The 16,253-nt window shown below is 41.4% G+C and overlaps 1 protein-coding gene across 1 annotated transcript in view; it reads left to right on the forward strand.

Annotated features, from left to right (window-relative positions):
• The window catches only part of Ntn4 (netrin 4), a 114,288-nt gene that overhangs the window by 87,223 nt on the left and 10,812 nt on the right, over positions 1-16,253 (forward strand). Inside the window, exons 6-7 of the mRNA XM_031349127.1 lie at positions 12,652-12,865; positions 13,206-13,321. Coding sequence (XP_031204987.1) covers positions 12,652-12,865; positions 13,206-13,321 — 330 coding nt within the window. The remainder of the gene's footprint in view (positions 1-12,651; positions 12,866-13,205; positions 13,322-16,253) is intronic.

Here is a 16,253-nt window from a genome sequence, read left to right on the forward strand (position 1 = left end):
AGCTGTGCCCACGTGACTCAACATAATGGACTGTGCTTTGACCATGTAAGTTTTCTGTGGGCTTCTTGTGGGTCTCCTTTGCTTTATCCTCCGTTTCTAGGATCTCTGTGTTCCATGCAATGGTGCTAATTAACTATTAAAACCTATAAAAGAAGTTGTGTGGTCCTTTGAGGGACTTTACCAAAACAGAAAATCATTCCATGCTTACAGAGAGGTTCATTCATTCATTCATTCATTCATTCAACAAAGGCTGAATTGCCAAAGTAGGTTAGCTACAGACCTAGGCTTTAATGGATGTCATTCTTACCTTCTAAGCCTCACACTGTACTGTAGAACTGTAGAGATGACCATGAGGCGGTGAGAGACTACTAAAAACTACCAGTCACTAAGAAATACTAGATAACACCATTGTCCTAGTCAGGGTTTCTACTGCTGCAGTGAAACACCATGACTCAGAAGCAAGGTGGAGAGGAAAGGGTTTATTCAGCTTACACTTCCACATTGCCATCACCCAAGGAGGTCAGGACTGGAACTCAGACAGGGCTGGAACCTGGAGGCAGGAGCTAAGGCAGAGGCCATGGAGGGGTGTTGTTGATTGCCTTGCTTCCCCTGGCTTGCCCAGGGATGGCACCACCCACAATGGGCTGGACCCTCCTTCATTGATCACTAATTGAGAAAAATGCCTTACATCTGGATCTCATGGAGGCATTTCCTCAAGGGAGGCTCCTTTCTCTGTGATAACTCCAGCTTGTGTCAAATTGACACACAAAACCAGCCAGTACAACCATTCATTTCAAAAATCCAATCAAGGAGCTGGAGAGATGGCTCACCAATTAAGACCACTGGAACTCTTCCAGGGAAGCGAAGTTTGCTTTCTACTACCAACATGGCTGCTCATAAGCACTTGGAACTCGAGCTCCAGGAGATCTGATATCTTCTTCTGGCCCCTGTGGGGACACACACACACACAAATCACAAATAAAAATAACCTCAAAAACAAGAATTTAAAAAAGAAAGAAAGGAAGGAAGGAAGAAGGAAAGAAGGAAAGAAGGAAAGAAAGAAAGAAAGAAAGAAAGAAAGAAAGAAAGAAAGAAAGGAAGAAAGAAAGACAATACATGCCATGTGCCAAGCCTATTCTGGTCATTCCATAAACAACAAAATGGAGCCTCTACCCTAATAGAAAAATCTCACCATGTGACTATATAATTAAAAGCTGTAGAAGTGTTAGAATGGGAAACAAATGCCATGGCAGATTATAGGCCAGACTCATCATATCCATTCAGAGTAAGGCTCTAAGGCACATGGTGTCAGTAGGAAATAGGGCTTTTCTCTGAAGGAAAGGGGTTCGTTAGAGATGGCCCCACTCCTGTTAGGGTGACTGGCTGGCTGGTGAGTGGACTGCAAATACGGGGGGGTGAACAGGTCGATTCCTTTTCAAAGCATGATGCAGACAATAATAATAATAATAAGTGTGGTGTATGGCAGAGCCAAATTCTTCAGAGTCAAGCAAAGTGCATAAAATCATATTTGGAAGTTTTCTAGTCAATTGAATGCATCTGTATATTCAGAAGTAATTTCTCTGGTTTAAAAAGTCACAAACTGGGATGATAGAGTTGTTTTCTTTCTTTTTTTTTTTTTAAACCAATGTAAGATCTCTTAGATATCTCCAGGAATAAATAGAAACTGGCACTGTTACAATTGGTAAACAGGAAAAAATCACACACACACACACACACACACACACACACACACACACACAAAACCAAATAGGAGGTCTGAGCATCAGCCACCGTCATGGATTAAAAATAAAGGCCATGATGTCAGCATTTATTTACCTTGTACATTTAAAATTTTACCAAAGGCAAATAGGAAATATACTAAATTACCTTCCATATAATGTCTAAGACATTGAATAAAAGCATATCCTAACTATCATGGATTTTCCCATGCTGCGTGGGATAGCTAACTCACGAGAGAGTAAATTTCAGTAAATTAAAAGAAAATGTTAATTTGGATTACTTACTAAGCTTATTCCAGTGTGACTTGGTTTGAAAACAGCATGTCTGCCGTGTATACTGAATGTCATAGGTGGCTGTCAGCTGAATGAAATGTATTTATCGTTTCACGGATCATGTTCCTAAGCTGCTATCTTGCCTTTCACACGGTGATTCATTTACCTTATTTTTTAGTTTCATAGCTGTTCATACGCTAGCAAAACTGGTTGTTTTTGTAGGTGTTGGGCTACTATCAAAGAGATGGCCGGCCCGTAGAATGGAAGGAGTAAACAGCGGCCCTCAGAAAGATAGGAGTTGCCTTTCATCTACTATTTAACTTCACACTTAATACATTAGTAACAGCTTACACTATCTCCTCTCTGCTTGGAACTGAGTCCCAAAATCATCTCCCTTAAGTCCCCACTCCGTCTAAGAGCCTCAGCAGGCAGCTGCCAGCTCCTGAAATGTCTTTGCTATTTAAAAAAAAAAAAAAAAAAAATCCCCATCAGAAGTTGGGTAGGGCCTTGGCCTTTCCAGGAGAAAACAATGCTGGGAGCCTGGGAGGCGCTGCACTCAGGAGGGCGTGGTCACAGGGCTGCTGTGAAAGGTCCCCAAGCTGCCACTTCTTTCCCAGCTGAGGGCCTTGAACTTTTGAGTGCTGTTTTTAGAAACGCTAAATCAGGAACAAGTACGTTCAGGGTATTTTGCTCTCCGTGTATCTTTTGCCAGAAGAACAGCAAAAAGTTAGGGAACTACCAGGTAATGCTAGAGAGCCCCGAGTCCCTTTCTATGGCGAGCTTGGCCTCATGCATCAGTCTCAGAGTGCGAGACTCCCAAATGGGCTGCAGTTCCGCTGAAGGTGAGAATAGGGGCGAAAAGGCATCCTTGGTAACCTTGGACACCACGACCAACAACAACCACCACCAACAACGCCTTAACTATCTATCCATCCATCCAAAAAATAGGTGACCATAGGGTTCCTGGCTATTGTTACTGGCTGGCATTTTTATTCTTAAATTCATGCAGCTGAGCAGCTTTGACTCCTGCCCTGCATTTCACCACAGGTTCACTCTCTATAAGCAGCGGGACCATAAATCACACCCTACTTTTTCCTCATTCTCTGATTTACTACATGAGTGATAGGTTGGTGTTTTTATCCAAGCCAAGGACCGTGTAACCAAAGAGGAACTTAATTCTAATATACCGGGTAATAAAGAAAGGTATGCTACAATGTTGCCACCACATTCCTCCCAAGGGCAAGGTAAAGAGGTGAGCTCGAAAGCCAGTTGGATTGTTTAATCCCCTTAAAAAATATATCAACATGTGTCATAAGGTTGTTACTGGTTTTCCCTCTGTACTCTCATACACTATGGACTAACTGGACCATAACACTCACTGCCTTTGGCCATTTCTTTCCATCACTCAAGAGATGTAATTCTTATTATTTTCCCTCATATCTCTGGCTCCTAGCAGTTCATATTAATGTGAAAGTTCCAGAACTCCCTGTGGAAAGTGTGAGTCAATAGATGGATGAGTGGATGGATGTGTGGGTGGATAGGTGGGTAAGTAGAGAGATAGATAGATGGAAAGATGAATGGATGGATAGATGGATGTATGGATGGGTGTGTGGGTGGGTGGATGGATGGATGGATGATGATAGTGACTAAGCAGGTAGGTGGACAGGTGGATAGATAGATGGACAGATGGATGGATGGACAAATGGATGGATGGATAATAGATGGGTAGCAGGCAGGGAAATGGATTGGTAGATGGATGTCAAGCATCTTAAAATATACATTATCCAGAAGATAATATCAGTTATTTATTGATTACTTGGCACCACAAATTTCTAATACATTGCTAAGAGCATACAATATTTTATGTACCTTCAAGCTGCCCTGTGATGTAAGTATTGTTCATCTCACTGATTAGTGAGAATTTTAAGACTTAAGAAAATGGATTTTTTGAAGGCTTATAAGGAAAAAGCCTCATAACAAGGACTTGAACTCATCCAATCTGACTCTGGGAGTTTGTCCCTTATCAACTTTATTATATTTCCTGTTTTGTTTTTTCATTTTTCTAAGAGATCTTATAGACAAATTCTCAAATAGCTGTGTTTATTAGCAGCTCCTGTAGCCGAAATAAATGTTTAACTTTGGATGCACAAAGTTCTTTGAAAATATTTCAGTCCACTATTTCATGAACAGTTGTGCTTCCTGTTAGCAAATTCTACAGAAAAGCTGCATGTCCTATCTCTTTCCTGGAAACATTTTAAAGAGGCAATGCCCATTATAGATCTATTCCTACAGACATACACTATAGACAGAATTTGTATCTCACTTAACAGTGATTAAAATGTATTGCTTGAATGGGGGTTGGGGGTTTAGCTCAGTGGTAGAGTACTTACCTAGCAAGCACAAGGCCCTGGGTTCTATCCTCAGCTCTGGAAAAAAAAAAAAAAAATCAGCCTTCAAAAGGAACCTGTTTTGTGGCATCTTCTGCTTAAAAATTTGTACTATTACTTTATATTTTCTTCCAGTAGAGCACACCCCACTCAATAATGCACTACTAAAAATAAATCATTTGCATTATAAGAGCATATATATGGCTCAGTGTACTGCCTTAGCTGGTAAAGGTCCCTGCTGCCAACCCCAATGGCCTAAATTAAATTCCTGGAACCCATTTAAAGGTAGGAGGAAAATACAACTCCAGGAAGTTGTACGCACCCACACAACACAGAGTGATAATAATAATTAGAAAATATTATGTAACCTTCACTATTGAGGTTCATGTCTAACGACAAGCAGAAGTCAACGACTTGCACTGTTCTGTCAAAACTTTGACAGTCTCAGAAAGATAAATCTAGCACTTCTTTTCTCTCATTTGTGGTTTCTACATCTTATTTGGACACAAAATAAAGGTATATATGCATATGACATTAAAGTAGATGTGAAACTTCCCAGAGAAATAAAGAATTAATGGGGGGGATTAGAAAAGGGGGAGCAGTGTAGAGAGGGTTCTGGAGGGACAACGTGCTCCAAGCACATTCTGTACTTGTGTGATAATATGCTTATGCAGTCCAGCAACACACACTATGAATGTATAGTAACAAAAATGTAAAAATAAAATAAAATAAAAATGCCTTGCATCTTGGAAGAGTAAATGCTTGAGTTGAGTTTAAAAAGAACCATCAGCTGGCTGATGATGTCGCGCTGCATTAATCCCAACACTCTGAAGGCAGAGACAGGAGGATCTCTATGAGTTCAAAGACAGCCTAGTCTAGAGTGAGTTTCAAGACAGACAGACACAGAGAAATCCAGTCCTGAAAAAAACAAAAGGAAAAAAAAAGAATAATCAGTATAAAATATATGCTAGGAACTCAGAACTGAACTATAATCTACAGACAGGCTTTTCTCAGCCCACCAATCTTCCTAAACACCAATAATAATGAAAAAAAGTTTGCATTCTGGAAGAGAAAAAGAAATGCAGATTCTGTGTGTCAGATACTGACAGCCGTCAAACTTCAGGAGCCAAGTATGCAAGGCAAGCTCTCCTTCTTCCACCCCCAAACCTTTGCAGTCTGAGAAGGCACGCAGTGGAGGATGCTGGGGGCCTTCTGCCTGCAGCTAGTTCTGCATAGTTTCTCACTGGTATTTTTGTTTTGTTATTATGCAAAAAGTCACATTGACAGGAATCCATTAGCACATGTGATAGAATCACATTCTTCTCTGGCCATTCCTGACTTGTGTATCAGTTTTAAAACATAAGGTCCTACCAAGAGGTCAACTCCTAGACAGAATTTTATTTTATTTTATTTTTTTCCTTTTCCCATTAATGAAAAGGCTGTGAGAGGGGTCCCATGGGTGGGGACCTACAGCATCTGCTTTCGGTCTCAATCTCCTGTGGCCACTGTTAAGAATCGAAATGATTTAAGTAAGTGACACAGCAACTGTCAGTTTAATCATCTAGTTTTATGCTTTCATGTATGGTTTTATTTAGTGTCATGTCTGTGCTGTTTCCTACATGTTTTCTCGTTGTATTCATGTTCCATAGCATGTATACTTTCTATATTGGTTAGTTAAAAACAAGTAATAAAACCAGGTGCCCAGCAAGATCGTTCACCAGGAAAAGGCTCTTGCCAGGCTAACCCTTCAACCTCTATTTGATCCACATACAGAGGGAAGGAAAGAGCTGGCCATACAAAGTTGTCCTCTGACATCTACACATGTTGCATGGCAGGCGCACATCTAAACATCATAACATTACATCCATCATATGTGCAGACACATCATCCCCACACATACATACTTTATATATGTATACAACCCAGTAATAAAGAGCAAGTATCTCTAAGAACAAATGGTAAATCAATAGTGATTTGATATCTTAGAGAGGATTCCGGAAGATCCTCATACTCAATCAAAGCCTTGGAAAAATTAGGAAGCTGAATAAAGACATAGCAATTCATAACTGCATTCAGCTTAAATGACATAATCATCACAAGAAACTCAGTGTTTTTTTTTTAAGATTTATTTATTATTTATATGAGTACACTGTAGCTATCTTTAGACACATCAGAAGAGGGCATTGGATCCCATTACAGATGGTTGTGAGCCCCTATGTGGTTGCTGGGAATTGAACTCAGGAACTTTGAAATTGTAGTCAGTGCTCTTAACCACTGAGCCATCTCTCCAGCCTGAAACTCAGTGTTTTAAAGATTAAAATCTTTTCTGTTCTGCATAAGTCCCTTTATGTTGGAATAGTCATTATTTTCATTTTTTCATTAATTTATTATTTATTCACTCTACATCCCTATAGCAGCCTCTTCCCTCCTCTCTTCCCAGTCCCACCCTCACAAGTCCCTCCCCCCCAACTAACCCCTCCCCCTCTCTGTGAAGAAGAAGAAGCCCCTCTTGGGTACCACCCTGCCCTGAGACATCAAGTCTCAGCAGTATGAAGCTCATCCTTTTCCACTGAGGTCCAACCAGGCAAATGTGTAGGAGGCCTAGGTCCAGCCCCTGTGGGTTCTTTGGTTGGTGGTTCAGTCTCTGTGAACCCCCAGGGGCCCAGATTACTTGACTCTGTAGGTCTTCTTGTGGTGTCCTTAACCCCCGCCCCACCCGGGGTTCTCTCAGTCCTATCCTTCACCTTTCCACAAGACTCCCCAAGCTCCACCTGATGTTTGGCTGTGGGTCTCTGCATCTGTTTCCATCCCCTGCTGGATGAAGCCTTTCAGAAGACAGTTATGCTAAGCTTCTGTCTGCAAGCATAGCAGAGTGTCATTAATAGTGTCAGGAATTGGCTCTCTCATATGGCATGGGTCTCAAGTTGGGCCAGTCATTTGTTAGCTGTTCCCTCAGTCTCTGCTCCATCTTTATCCCTGCACATCTTGTAGGTAGGAAGGATTTTGGGTTGAAGGTTTTATGGGTAGGTTGATGTCCCCCTCCCTCCATTGGAAGTCCCACCTGGCTTCAGGAGGTGGTCACTTCAAGCTCCATATCCTCACTGTTAGGAGTCTCAGCTAAGTCATCCTCATTATACATCCTCATTATACATCCTCATTATACATCCTCCATGTGTATATGGTGGTGTGTGTGTGTGTGTGTGTGTGTGTGTGTGTGTATGGTGGTAGTGGTGTGTGTGTATGTGTGTGTGTGTATATATATATACATATATATATATGGTGGTGTGTGTGTATGTATATATATATATATATATATATATATATATATATATATATATGGTGGCATGTATGTGTGTGTGTGACTGAGTATGTATATGTACATGTATGAGAGCACCATGGTGCATATGAGGGAAGTCAGAGGACAAATGTTCAAAGTTGGTTTTCTTGTCACACCATGTTTCTAGGAATCAAACTCATGTCATGAGGTTTGCATGTTGACATTTACCCCCTGGGCCATCTCACCAGCTTTGGAATGATTATTCTCATAAACTGTGAGTCTCTTCAAAGGGCAGAACTTATCTAGCTCAACTTAGATCCCTAGCTTCTACTTAGTATTTGCTCAGCACACAGTAGCTGTTCATTAAATGTTCATTGACTAAAGGAATGGATAGATGACTACTGCCTTGTGCAAATACACAGCTGTCTCTTTTCCCATTTGCTAAGTGTGTTTGTCATTGCATTTTAATTCGATTTAATGAGGTTTTTTTTTTTTTTGGTTTTTTTTTTTTTTTTTTTTTTTTTTTTTTTTTTTTTTTTGAGATAGGGTTTCTCGGTGTAGCCTTGGCTGTCCTGGAGCTCACTCTGTAGACCAGGCTGGCCTCAAACTCAGAAATCCACCTGCCTCTGCTTCCCGAGTGCTGGGATTAAAGGCGTGCACCACTGTCGCCCGGCTGAGGTTATTATTATTATTATTATCTGAAATTTATAATTAAATAAACATTGGAGGAGGTAGATGTGATCCCAACAAAGAAAATGGAAAATGCCACTGTTTCTAATGTAAAATTAAAATGCTAGCAAAGCTATAAGAAGAAATGCTATCCTTGAAGCCACCAAAAGTTTCAAAGAAAGGATTGATTACCTCCCTCCATTGCGTGAATTAGGATTGACTCCTTAAAGACTTGCCCCTTAGATGGGGCCATGAATGGCTGCCTTGAGCACCAAGCCTGGGGAAGTGGAGAGGACTGAGGAGGGAGGATACAGCTTGCTCTTCTCTCGGGAATATCATTCTTTTTCTGTTTCAAACATTCTGCCTTCGGGCTGCTGCAGCTGTTGGCTGCATTGGTGAGAGTACTCGAAGTGCTCGCTGCCAAGCCTGGTGTCAGAGTTCAGAGTCGGTAGAAACAGAGAACCAACTTCCCCTGGATGTCCTCTATCTATCTCTACATGCTAGCCTTAGGGACTCGCCACTCAAATGCACAACCTGGAGATGCCATCTAAGGTAGATGAGAGTGATGTGTGGAACTGTGGAAACTATGTGTGCAGGGAGGGCTAGGCCCTCTCGGAACAACAGCACAGAAGCAGGAAAGAGTGCAGTGTGCCTAGAAACGGTAGGTAGCATTTAATTAGGATAAAGGGTATATATGCAGGAGAATAATGAAAGCCAAGACTGGAGAGGTGGACAAGGGCCCTAGCATGCAATATTTGACTAATGGTTGTTCTATTCTGAACTGCAAAGGCTTTATAAACACTAGTGTTGTTATCATCAGCTCTCAATTCTTCTCCAATAAGTGAATAACAGAATGAATAAAAGATTTGCTCTAAGAAGATAATGCATACCTTTTGCAGACAAAGGAGCAACCGTCATGATGGCTCTCCACCAAAGAAGGCATGCGGAAGGGTGCGACAAGGGGGTTACACACACTACAGTGTCATAGCACTGCCCAGGAGTGTTGATTTGAGAACACTGATCTCATGCTTACTGGTTAAAACACCAAAGAGGACTGTGCCAGCCACCATATCTTCAACTCCTATTCTCAGAAAACTGTCAGGAACTTCCTGACTGATAGTGGTTCGGACCTAATGTCAATCCTACATGACGTGTGCATTCTGCAGTATTTGACGCTGTTAATCACCTGGAACTTTCTCAGCCTGTGTTTTCCATGGCTGGCTTTCTTTTTTTCCCCCTCCCTACCTAGCCCTTGGCAGTCTAAGCTATTGCTCTTCTACCTGTCTGTGTTGGAAGGCTGGCCTCCACGCATTCTAAGCTATTGCTCTTCTACCTGTCTGTGTTGGAAGGCTGGCCTCCACGCATTCTAAGCTATTGCTCTTCTACCTGTCTGCGTTGGAAGGCTGGCCTCCACACATTCTAAGCTATTGTTCTTCTACCTGTCTGTATTGGAAGGCTGGCCTCCACGCAGGGGCTGGGACTGTCCCCTCACTCTGCACACCTTTGGGGAAATCTCACCGTCTTCTCTTGGCTTCAGCTACCATTGCCTGAAAACTCTTTAAACTGTTTTTGGGATTCTCCATCTTTTCTCCTCACCCTCACCAGATTATTTCCAGCTGTCTCTTATAGCTTCTTAGCATATCCCACAAGCTCATCAAAGCTCATAGATGCCTAACCCCAAGTTCATGTTTTTCTCCCTGTTTTGCAACCTCCACCACATGTGGCTCCATACACCCCAGCCTTCTCTTGCTCATCTTCGTAAACAATGTCACCCCCATTTTATAAGCTAGAAAGCTCAGACCCTCCTCCACACGTGCTTCCCCTTGACCACGTTATCTCATCCAGATGGTCTTTATAAATCTTTTTGTTACTGTTCTATGGTTCATTCTCCTACACAGGGTTTTTAGCCTCAAATACTCTCTATCTTTAAAAACAAGCACACAAAGCTAGCTGGTGGTTGCTCACACCTTTAATCCCAGCACTATGGGAGCAGAGTCAGGCAGATCTCTGAGTTGGAGGCCACCCTAGTCTACAGAGTGAGTTCCAGAACAGCCAAGGCTACACGGAGAAACTCTGTCTCAATCCCACCTCCATAAACACACACACACACACAAACAACTTCTCTACCCAAACTCTTCTTTCATTCCTACACTTCCTTTCCTTCCTACACTTCAAGTCTTGTTCCTCTCCCTAACTGTCTACATGTCTGTCAGAATTGAACTATCCCCATACCCTGATTGAAAACTTCTTTAAGCCACTAAATCCATGGGAATAGTTCAAGTTAACTGTATACCTTAAAATATATTAGTATAGTAAATTTTATGTGCTTTAACAATTTATGTGCAATTGAATTTTTTTAATTGTTCTTAAAAAGTCCAACAAGGGCAGTTCCAGTGAGCAACTGCCTACCTCTCCCACCTGCCAACATATAAACTCTCTCTCTTTTAAACCCAGCTCACACACCTGAGAACCACAGCCTTGTGAGTCTTTTGGGATTATCTCAGGCTATGTTGCCTTCATCTTTGCTGCATTCCTATGATAGACCTCTAGCACATCACAATGATGGGAACTCTTATCCACTACTTTTCTATTTTCCTTACAAGCATACAAATAAAATTCCTGTGTGTCTGGCATCACTTCCTGTACATAGATCCTCTACTTCTGTTAGTATTTCTGTTGCCCAATTAATCTTCTAAGAATAAACTGTCAAGCTCCACCGTGATGGCTTTGCATTCATGATCCCATTTATTCCTCACAGCCACATGTATAAGTATATGCATATGTATATGTATAATACACACAGAGTCTTGAGGTTATCTTTATCTTATTTTCATAGTCTCAGGCATGGAAATTGAGATGAGAAGCTGGGTATCCTTTTAAAAAGTCATACAGTTGGAGCAATAACATCAAGCGGAAATTTGAATGTCAAGATAACTAATATTTAAAGATTTTAAAGGGAAAGTAAGATCTAGAAATTTTGTTGAAAAGTATTGGCAGAAAGTCTGCCCCGGGCAATAGCAGGCTGTGTGTTACATGTCTTGCTGAAGAGGGTTCATCTAGAATAACTTCCACCTTCAGAAGACGTAGACAGCATAGTGGGGAAGCCAAGATTCTGCAAAGGTAAGCTTCTTCCTCCAAATCAGAGAGCTGAGGGGGCAGGAGCGGGACCCAAGATCTCTTCCACCATTTCTCATTTGAGTCCTGCAGGGAGCAAGAGTATGAAGAAATTCTGAGGTGGGCAGACTCTCCAGACAGGTTTGTCGATACACCCATCAGACCAACAGAGAAGAGTCAATTGAAAAGTCCAGGGAAGTTTTGCTGATGCCACTGTGGGGAGTATTTTGTCTTTATCTAGGTAAAATTAAAGAAATAGAATTGAGCATCAGCTGGAGGACCCAAGTGAGGTCATGGTTTGTCACTCATAATGAGGCAAATAAGCAAATTTCATATAGAGTTCACATGCACACTTTGTTCACATGCACACACGTGCACACAGATCCTCTTTCAGTTTCACATGCCCAGCCAGTTTTAGCTTTGAAAAGAGCTATCTGATCTCATGGTTGGTTTCTCTCTGGAGTTCTCTTTAATCACATCCGCCATGTACCACTGAACTGAAACTTTTCCTAAGAAGGCCTACATGTGATTAAGCCTAACAGTCCATCCTCTTTCTTCATCTTCTCTGCAGTAGCTGTGTTTAGACAGTCGGCATCATCCTCTTCCTCAAAACCTTATTGACTACTAGAACAGTGGTTCTCAACCTGTGGGTCCTGAGCTCTTTGAGGACCAAACAACCTTTCACGGAGTTCCTCTAAGACCATCGGAAAAAACAGATATCCACATTACGATTCGTAGCGGTAGAAAAATTACAGTTATAAAGTAGCAATGAAGATAATGTTATATGGTCAGGGGGTCCCCACAACATGAGGAACTGTGTTAAAGGGCCGCAGCACTAGTAAGGCTGAGGATCACTGCTCTAGAGCATCATCTGCTAATTCATCTCTCCCTAAATGTTCCTTCTCTACCTTCCTCACTGGCTTGTCCGTGTCTCCTCAGCCAAAAGGTGTTTATAGTTAATGCTCTCAACTTTGGAATTAAGTTCCAAGTTTCTTTTTGCAGCAGACATGCTTTCTAATTATATCTTGCTTCTCTGTTGTGTAATTAACTTTCGTTCTCCAAGCATACACCAGCTGGCTAAAGGATGCATCTCGGAAACATGCTGTTTGAGGACATAAAGGCACTTGTCAGGCATAAGCTCCACACAGGTGACCAACAGATGCTCATCATGCCCATGTTTCCTCTGTTGTAGCATGTTCCTGCCACCCAGTTGGATCGGCGATCCTTCCTTTCAGCTCAGTGACCTTCTGCGACCCCAGCAATGGTGACTGCCCTTGCAAACCTGGTGTGGCAGGGCCACATTGCGACAGGTGCATGGTGGGATACTGGGGCTTCGGAGACTATGGCTGCAGACCTTGTGATTGTGCAGGGAGCTGCGACCCACTCACGGGAGACTGCATTAGCAGGTGAATGTGCATGCCTTTTGTTCTTGTCTTTCAGTAGTCCAAGCTTTCAGAGATTGGGAGGTGACTGAATGCTATTAAGTAGAGTGCACCACAGTTTCATATAACTTAAAAAAAATTTTATTTTGGTTTTGAAGAATTAAAAATTTGGGGGAAATTAATTCATTTTGCAAAATAAATTAGTTTGCATGGTAATCTCTTAACGCAGCACTGTTATTGGAAAGTGAAAGTAAGTAAGTAAATAGATAAATAGGAAGGTCTGAGTCTATATGGCAAGGTTCATTTATACTCGGTTTCTAAGACATCTCTCACTAAGGTTGCTGTTGTGTTCTGTCATATTTAGTAATGCTGAATTAGACTGGTACCACGAAGTCCCTGCCTTTCACTCGCTGCACAATAAGAGCGAGCCGAGCTGGGAGTGGGAGGATGAGCAGGGATTTTCTGCACTCCGACACTCAGGTGAGATGTCTGCTCTTGAGCAGTAGTGATTGGGTCAAATCAGGGGAGTTTTCTCAATCTTCTGAGGGGCATGCTTTAGTTCTGAGTTTTAATGAATGAATGAATGAATGGATGGATGGCCTGTCCCTGTAGATGCAAAAGTGAAAAGCAGTTGAGGGTTATTTTAATGGGCTGTTGGCTTTTTTATGATTTTATATTTTATACAAAAATATTTAATAAATCTAAGTATATTTATATGTATTTAATATATAACTTTACATATTTATAGTTTACACATGTGATATATATAAATTTTGTATGACATATAAATCTTTGTATGTTATATATAAATTTAGTTATAGAAGCATATAGATGTATATTTATATGCTATAATTTTATATTAAAATATGTAGCAGGGAAAAAATGTAAAACATAACAGTAAAAATTCAAAGCTCCCAGTGTTGCCCACTTACCTAGACTTGCAAATTGCAAACTAAAAACGAAGGCTGTGGTTTGAGTTTTCAAACTTCCTTTCATTATCAAGGAGACCCGAACCCCACTCTGGATCTTTAAAAAGTGCTTCATGGTGGTTCATCCTTAGTTCCCTTTACCCCATAGGTCTGAACTCCTGACCACAGGTACCTGAGTCTGAAATCAGAACCAAAGGATCTATGATCTCTGCCCGCCTTCCCAACTCTGCACCATTATCTCTGATCCATGGAGGTTGTTTTCTGGCTCTGACACAGCCTGTATCTGGTTTATTTTCTCCTTTTCCTAACATGGCTGTGTGTTTAAACCTAAGATGGGGCTGAGGGGATGACTCAGTCAGTAGATGCTTGTACAGCAAGCATAAGGATCTGAATTTGATCTCTGTCATGTGACAAACTTTTCCTGGGGAGACATCGCATACAGGTCTATTTACTCGACAGGAAATCCAGACAGACCAAAGTTCGAACGCTACCAAAATCCAACTTGGTGGACCAGTGGATTTTATTGGGATTACTTACAGGAATAGGGGTGAGGAGTCACTTAGAGAGGCAGAAATGACTCAAAGGCAGCTGCATCACCAAAGTCCACCCCAGCATGGGTGACAGCTCACAAAATCTGAGACACTTAGGGTAACCAGCAGGCAGCTCAACAGGTTGGAGAGTGTCCTGTCCCGGTTCTTCAGGAAGTCTGCCCTTCCTCCAGGAAGCTCAGCTGGTTTCTTCTTTCTGGCAGCTGGTGAGATCTCTGCAGCTTTTCTCCTCTGAGGGTCTTTCACAGCACCTCTGCTCATCTCAAAGTCTTCTTTCCATCAGCTTCCTCATCTGAGGGACACTCTAGGGTTTACACTTAGTCTGGCAAGGTGTGGCCTAGTGAATCTGGCCAGTTTCAGGGACTTCCTGAAGCTGTTTTGAGTTGTTTACCTTCTTCCTAAGGGAGCTTCCCTGTAGGATGGATTGTTTCAATCTAGGAGGAAACTATTATGCAGTAATTTCCCAAGATAAGCATTAAAAAAAAAATAAACAAAAACAAACTATTTTGGCACATACCTTTAATCCTAGCTCTTGAGGTAGAGGAAAGAAAGGCAGACAAAGGACACCTGGGGCCTGCTGGCCAGGCAATCTGGCTATGATCAGCAAGCTTCAAGTTTAGTGAGAACTCTGTGTCAAGAAATAAAGTACAACTAAAGAAGATACTCACTCTAGCTTCTACCACACACATACATATCCTAAAATGCACACATGTATATGGATAAATAAACAAGTAAGTAAAGATACAAATGTGTTGAGTATGAATTTACAAACCTGTATTACTTGTCTATAATATTTTTCAAACATTTATTATTTTCAGATGTACAGAGAAATTTAGAATTGCCATTTAATTTAATCTACATTTTAAATAATGAAGGAAACATTCTTTTAACATTTTCATAGGGAACCTATAGCCCAAGATCAAGAATTTTGGTGTGTGATTTTTTTTTTAACTATTCAAGCCAGACATGATAACACAAGCCTTTAACCCCAGCATTTGAGAGACAGAGGCAAGAGGATCTCTGTGAGTTGAAGGTCAGGTTAGTCTATATAGCAAATTCCAAGACAATCGGGCTACATGGAGCTACATGGAGAGGCTCTGTCTCAAAATCAACAAAATCCATGAACCCAAATTTGGGAGTCAGTGTGATTTGCTATTCTGTCTCACTAAACATAATATCATAATTTTCCTAATGGTCTCATTTTAACTTAAAATAGAAAGAAGGTAGGGAATATAGATGAGGTTGTCTTACCTACTTATTTGTGTTTGAGACAAAGTTGGCTATGAACCTGTCTCTGCCTCCCAAGTACTGGAATTACAGATGCACACCATGCTTGGCTCTCATATATATCTTTTTAGCCATTTGAGAAAGAAGACAAATATATATCATTATTTTTGGCCATCGTGGTACTTAGTCTGTATTTTATCCCTTTAGTCACACTGAAAGCTGTCCTCTACTTTGCTACAGCAATGACTTCTAATCTGTAACTGCTTGCTGGATCAAATCTGTAATAATCAGGTCATTTGGACTCCAGGACATCCACTAAGCCCATTGTGCATGCTATTGGGGAGCTGGCAGCATGCCCAGTGAGCACATAAAGTGTCCCACAGCTGTCAGGCCTAGAATGTCCCCAGGGAGCCTCTGGGACCATCTGGATGAGTTCCTGAGAGAGGAAGACAGCTCTGCTTCAACATTCCCTTTGGGTGTAGCTCAGTGCTCCTGGGTCCCTTTCTTCAACAAAAGTGACAGCCAGTTTCTTAAGCATTTAAAAAGCCCATTCGCCTTCCAATCAAGCTGCCTATCTAAAAACTACTAAAAGCTTCCAACCATAACTACAAAGTAATATGCCAAAAATTGGTATTTGTCACAAAGTAAATTCTCTTTCTCTCTCTCTCCCTCTCTCTCCCAATCCCTCTTTCTCTCTCTCTCTCTCTC

Source organism: Mastomys coucha, unplaced genomic scaffold (genome assembly GCF_008632895.1).
Source record: "Mastomys coucha isolate ucsf_1 unplaced genomic scaffold, UCSF_Mcou_1 pScaffold4, whole genome shotgun sequence".
In the NCBI taxonomy this organism is placed as follows: domain Eukaryota; kingdom Metazoa; phylum Chordata; class Mammalia; order Rodentia; family Muridae; genus Mastomys; species Mastomys coucha.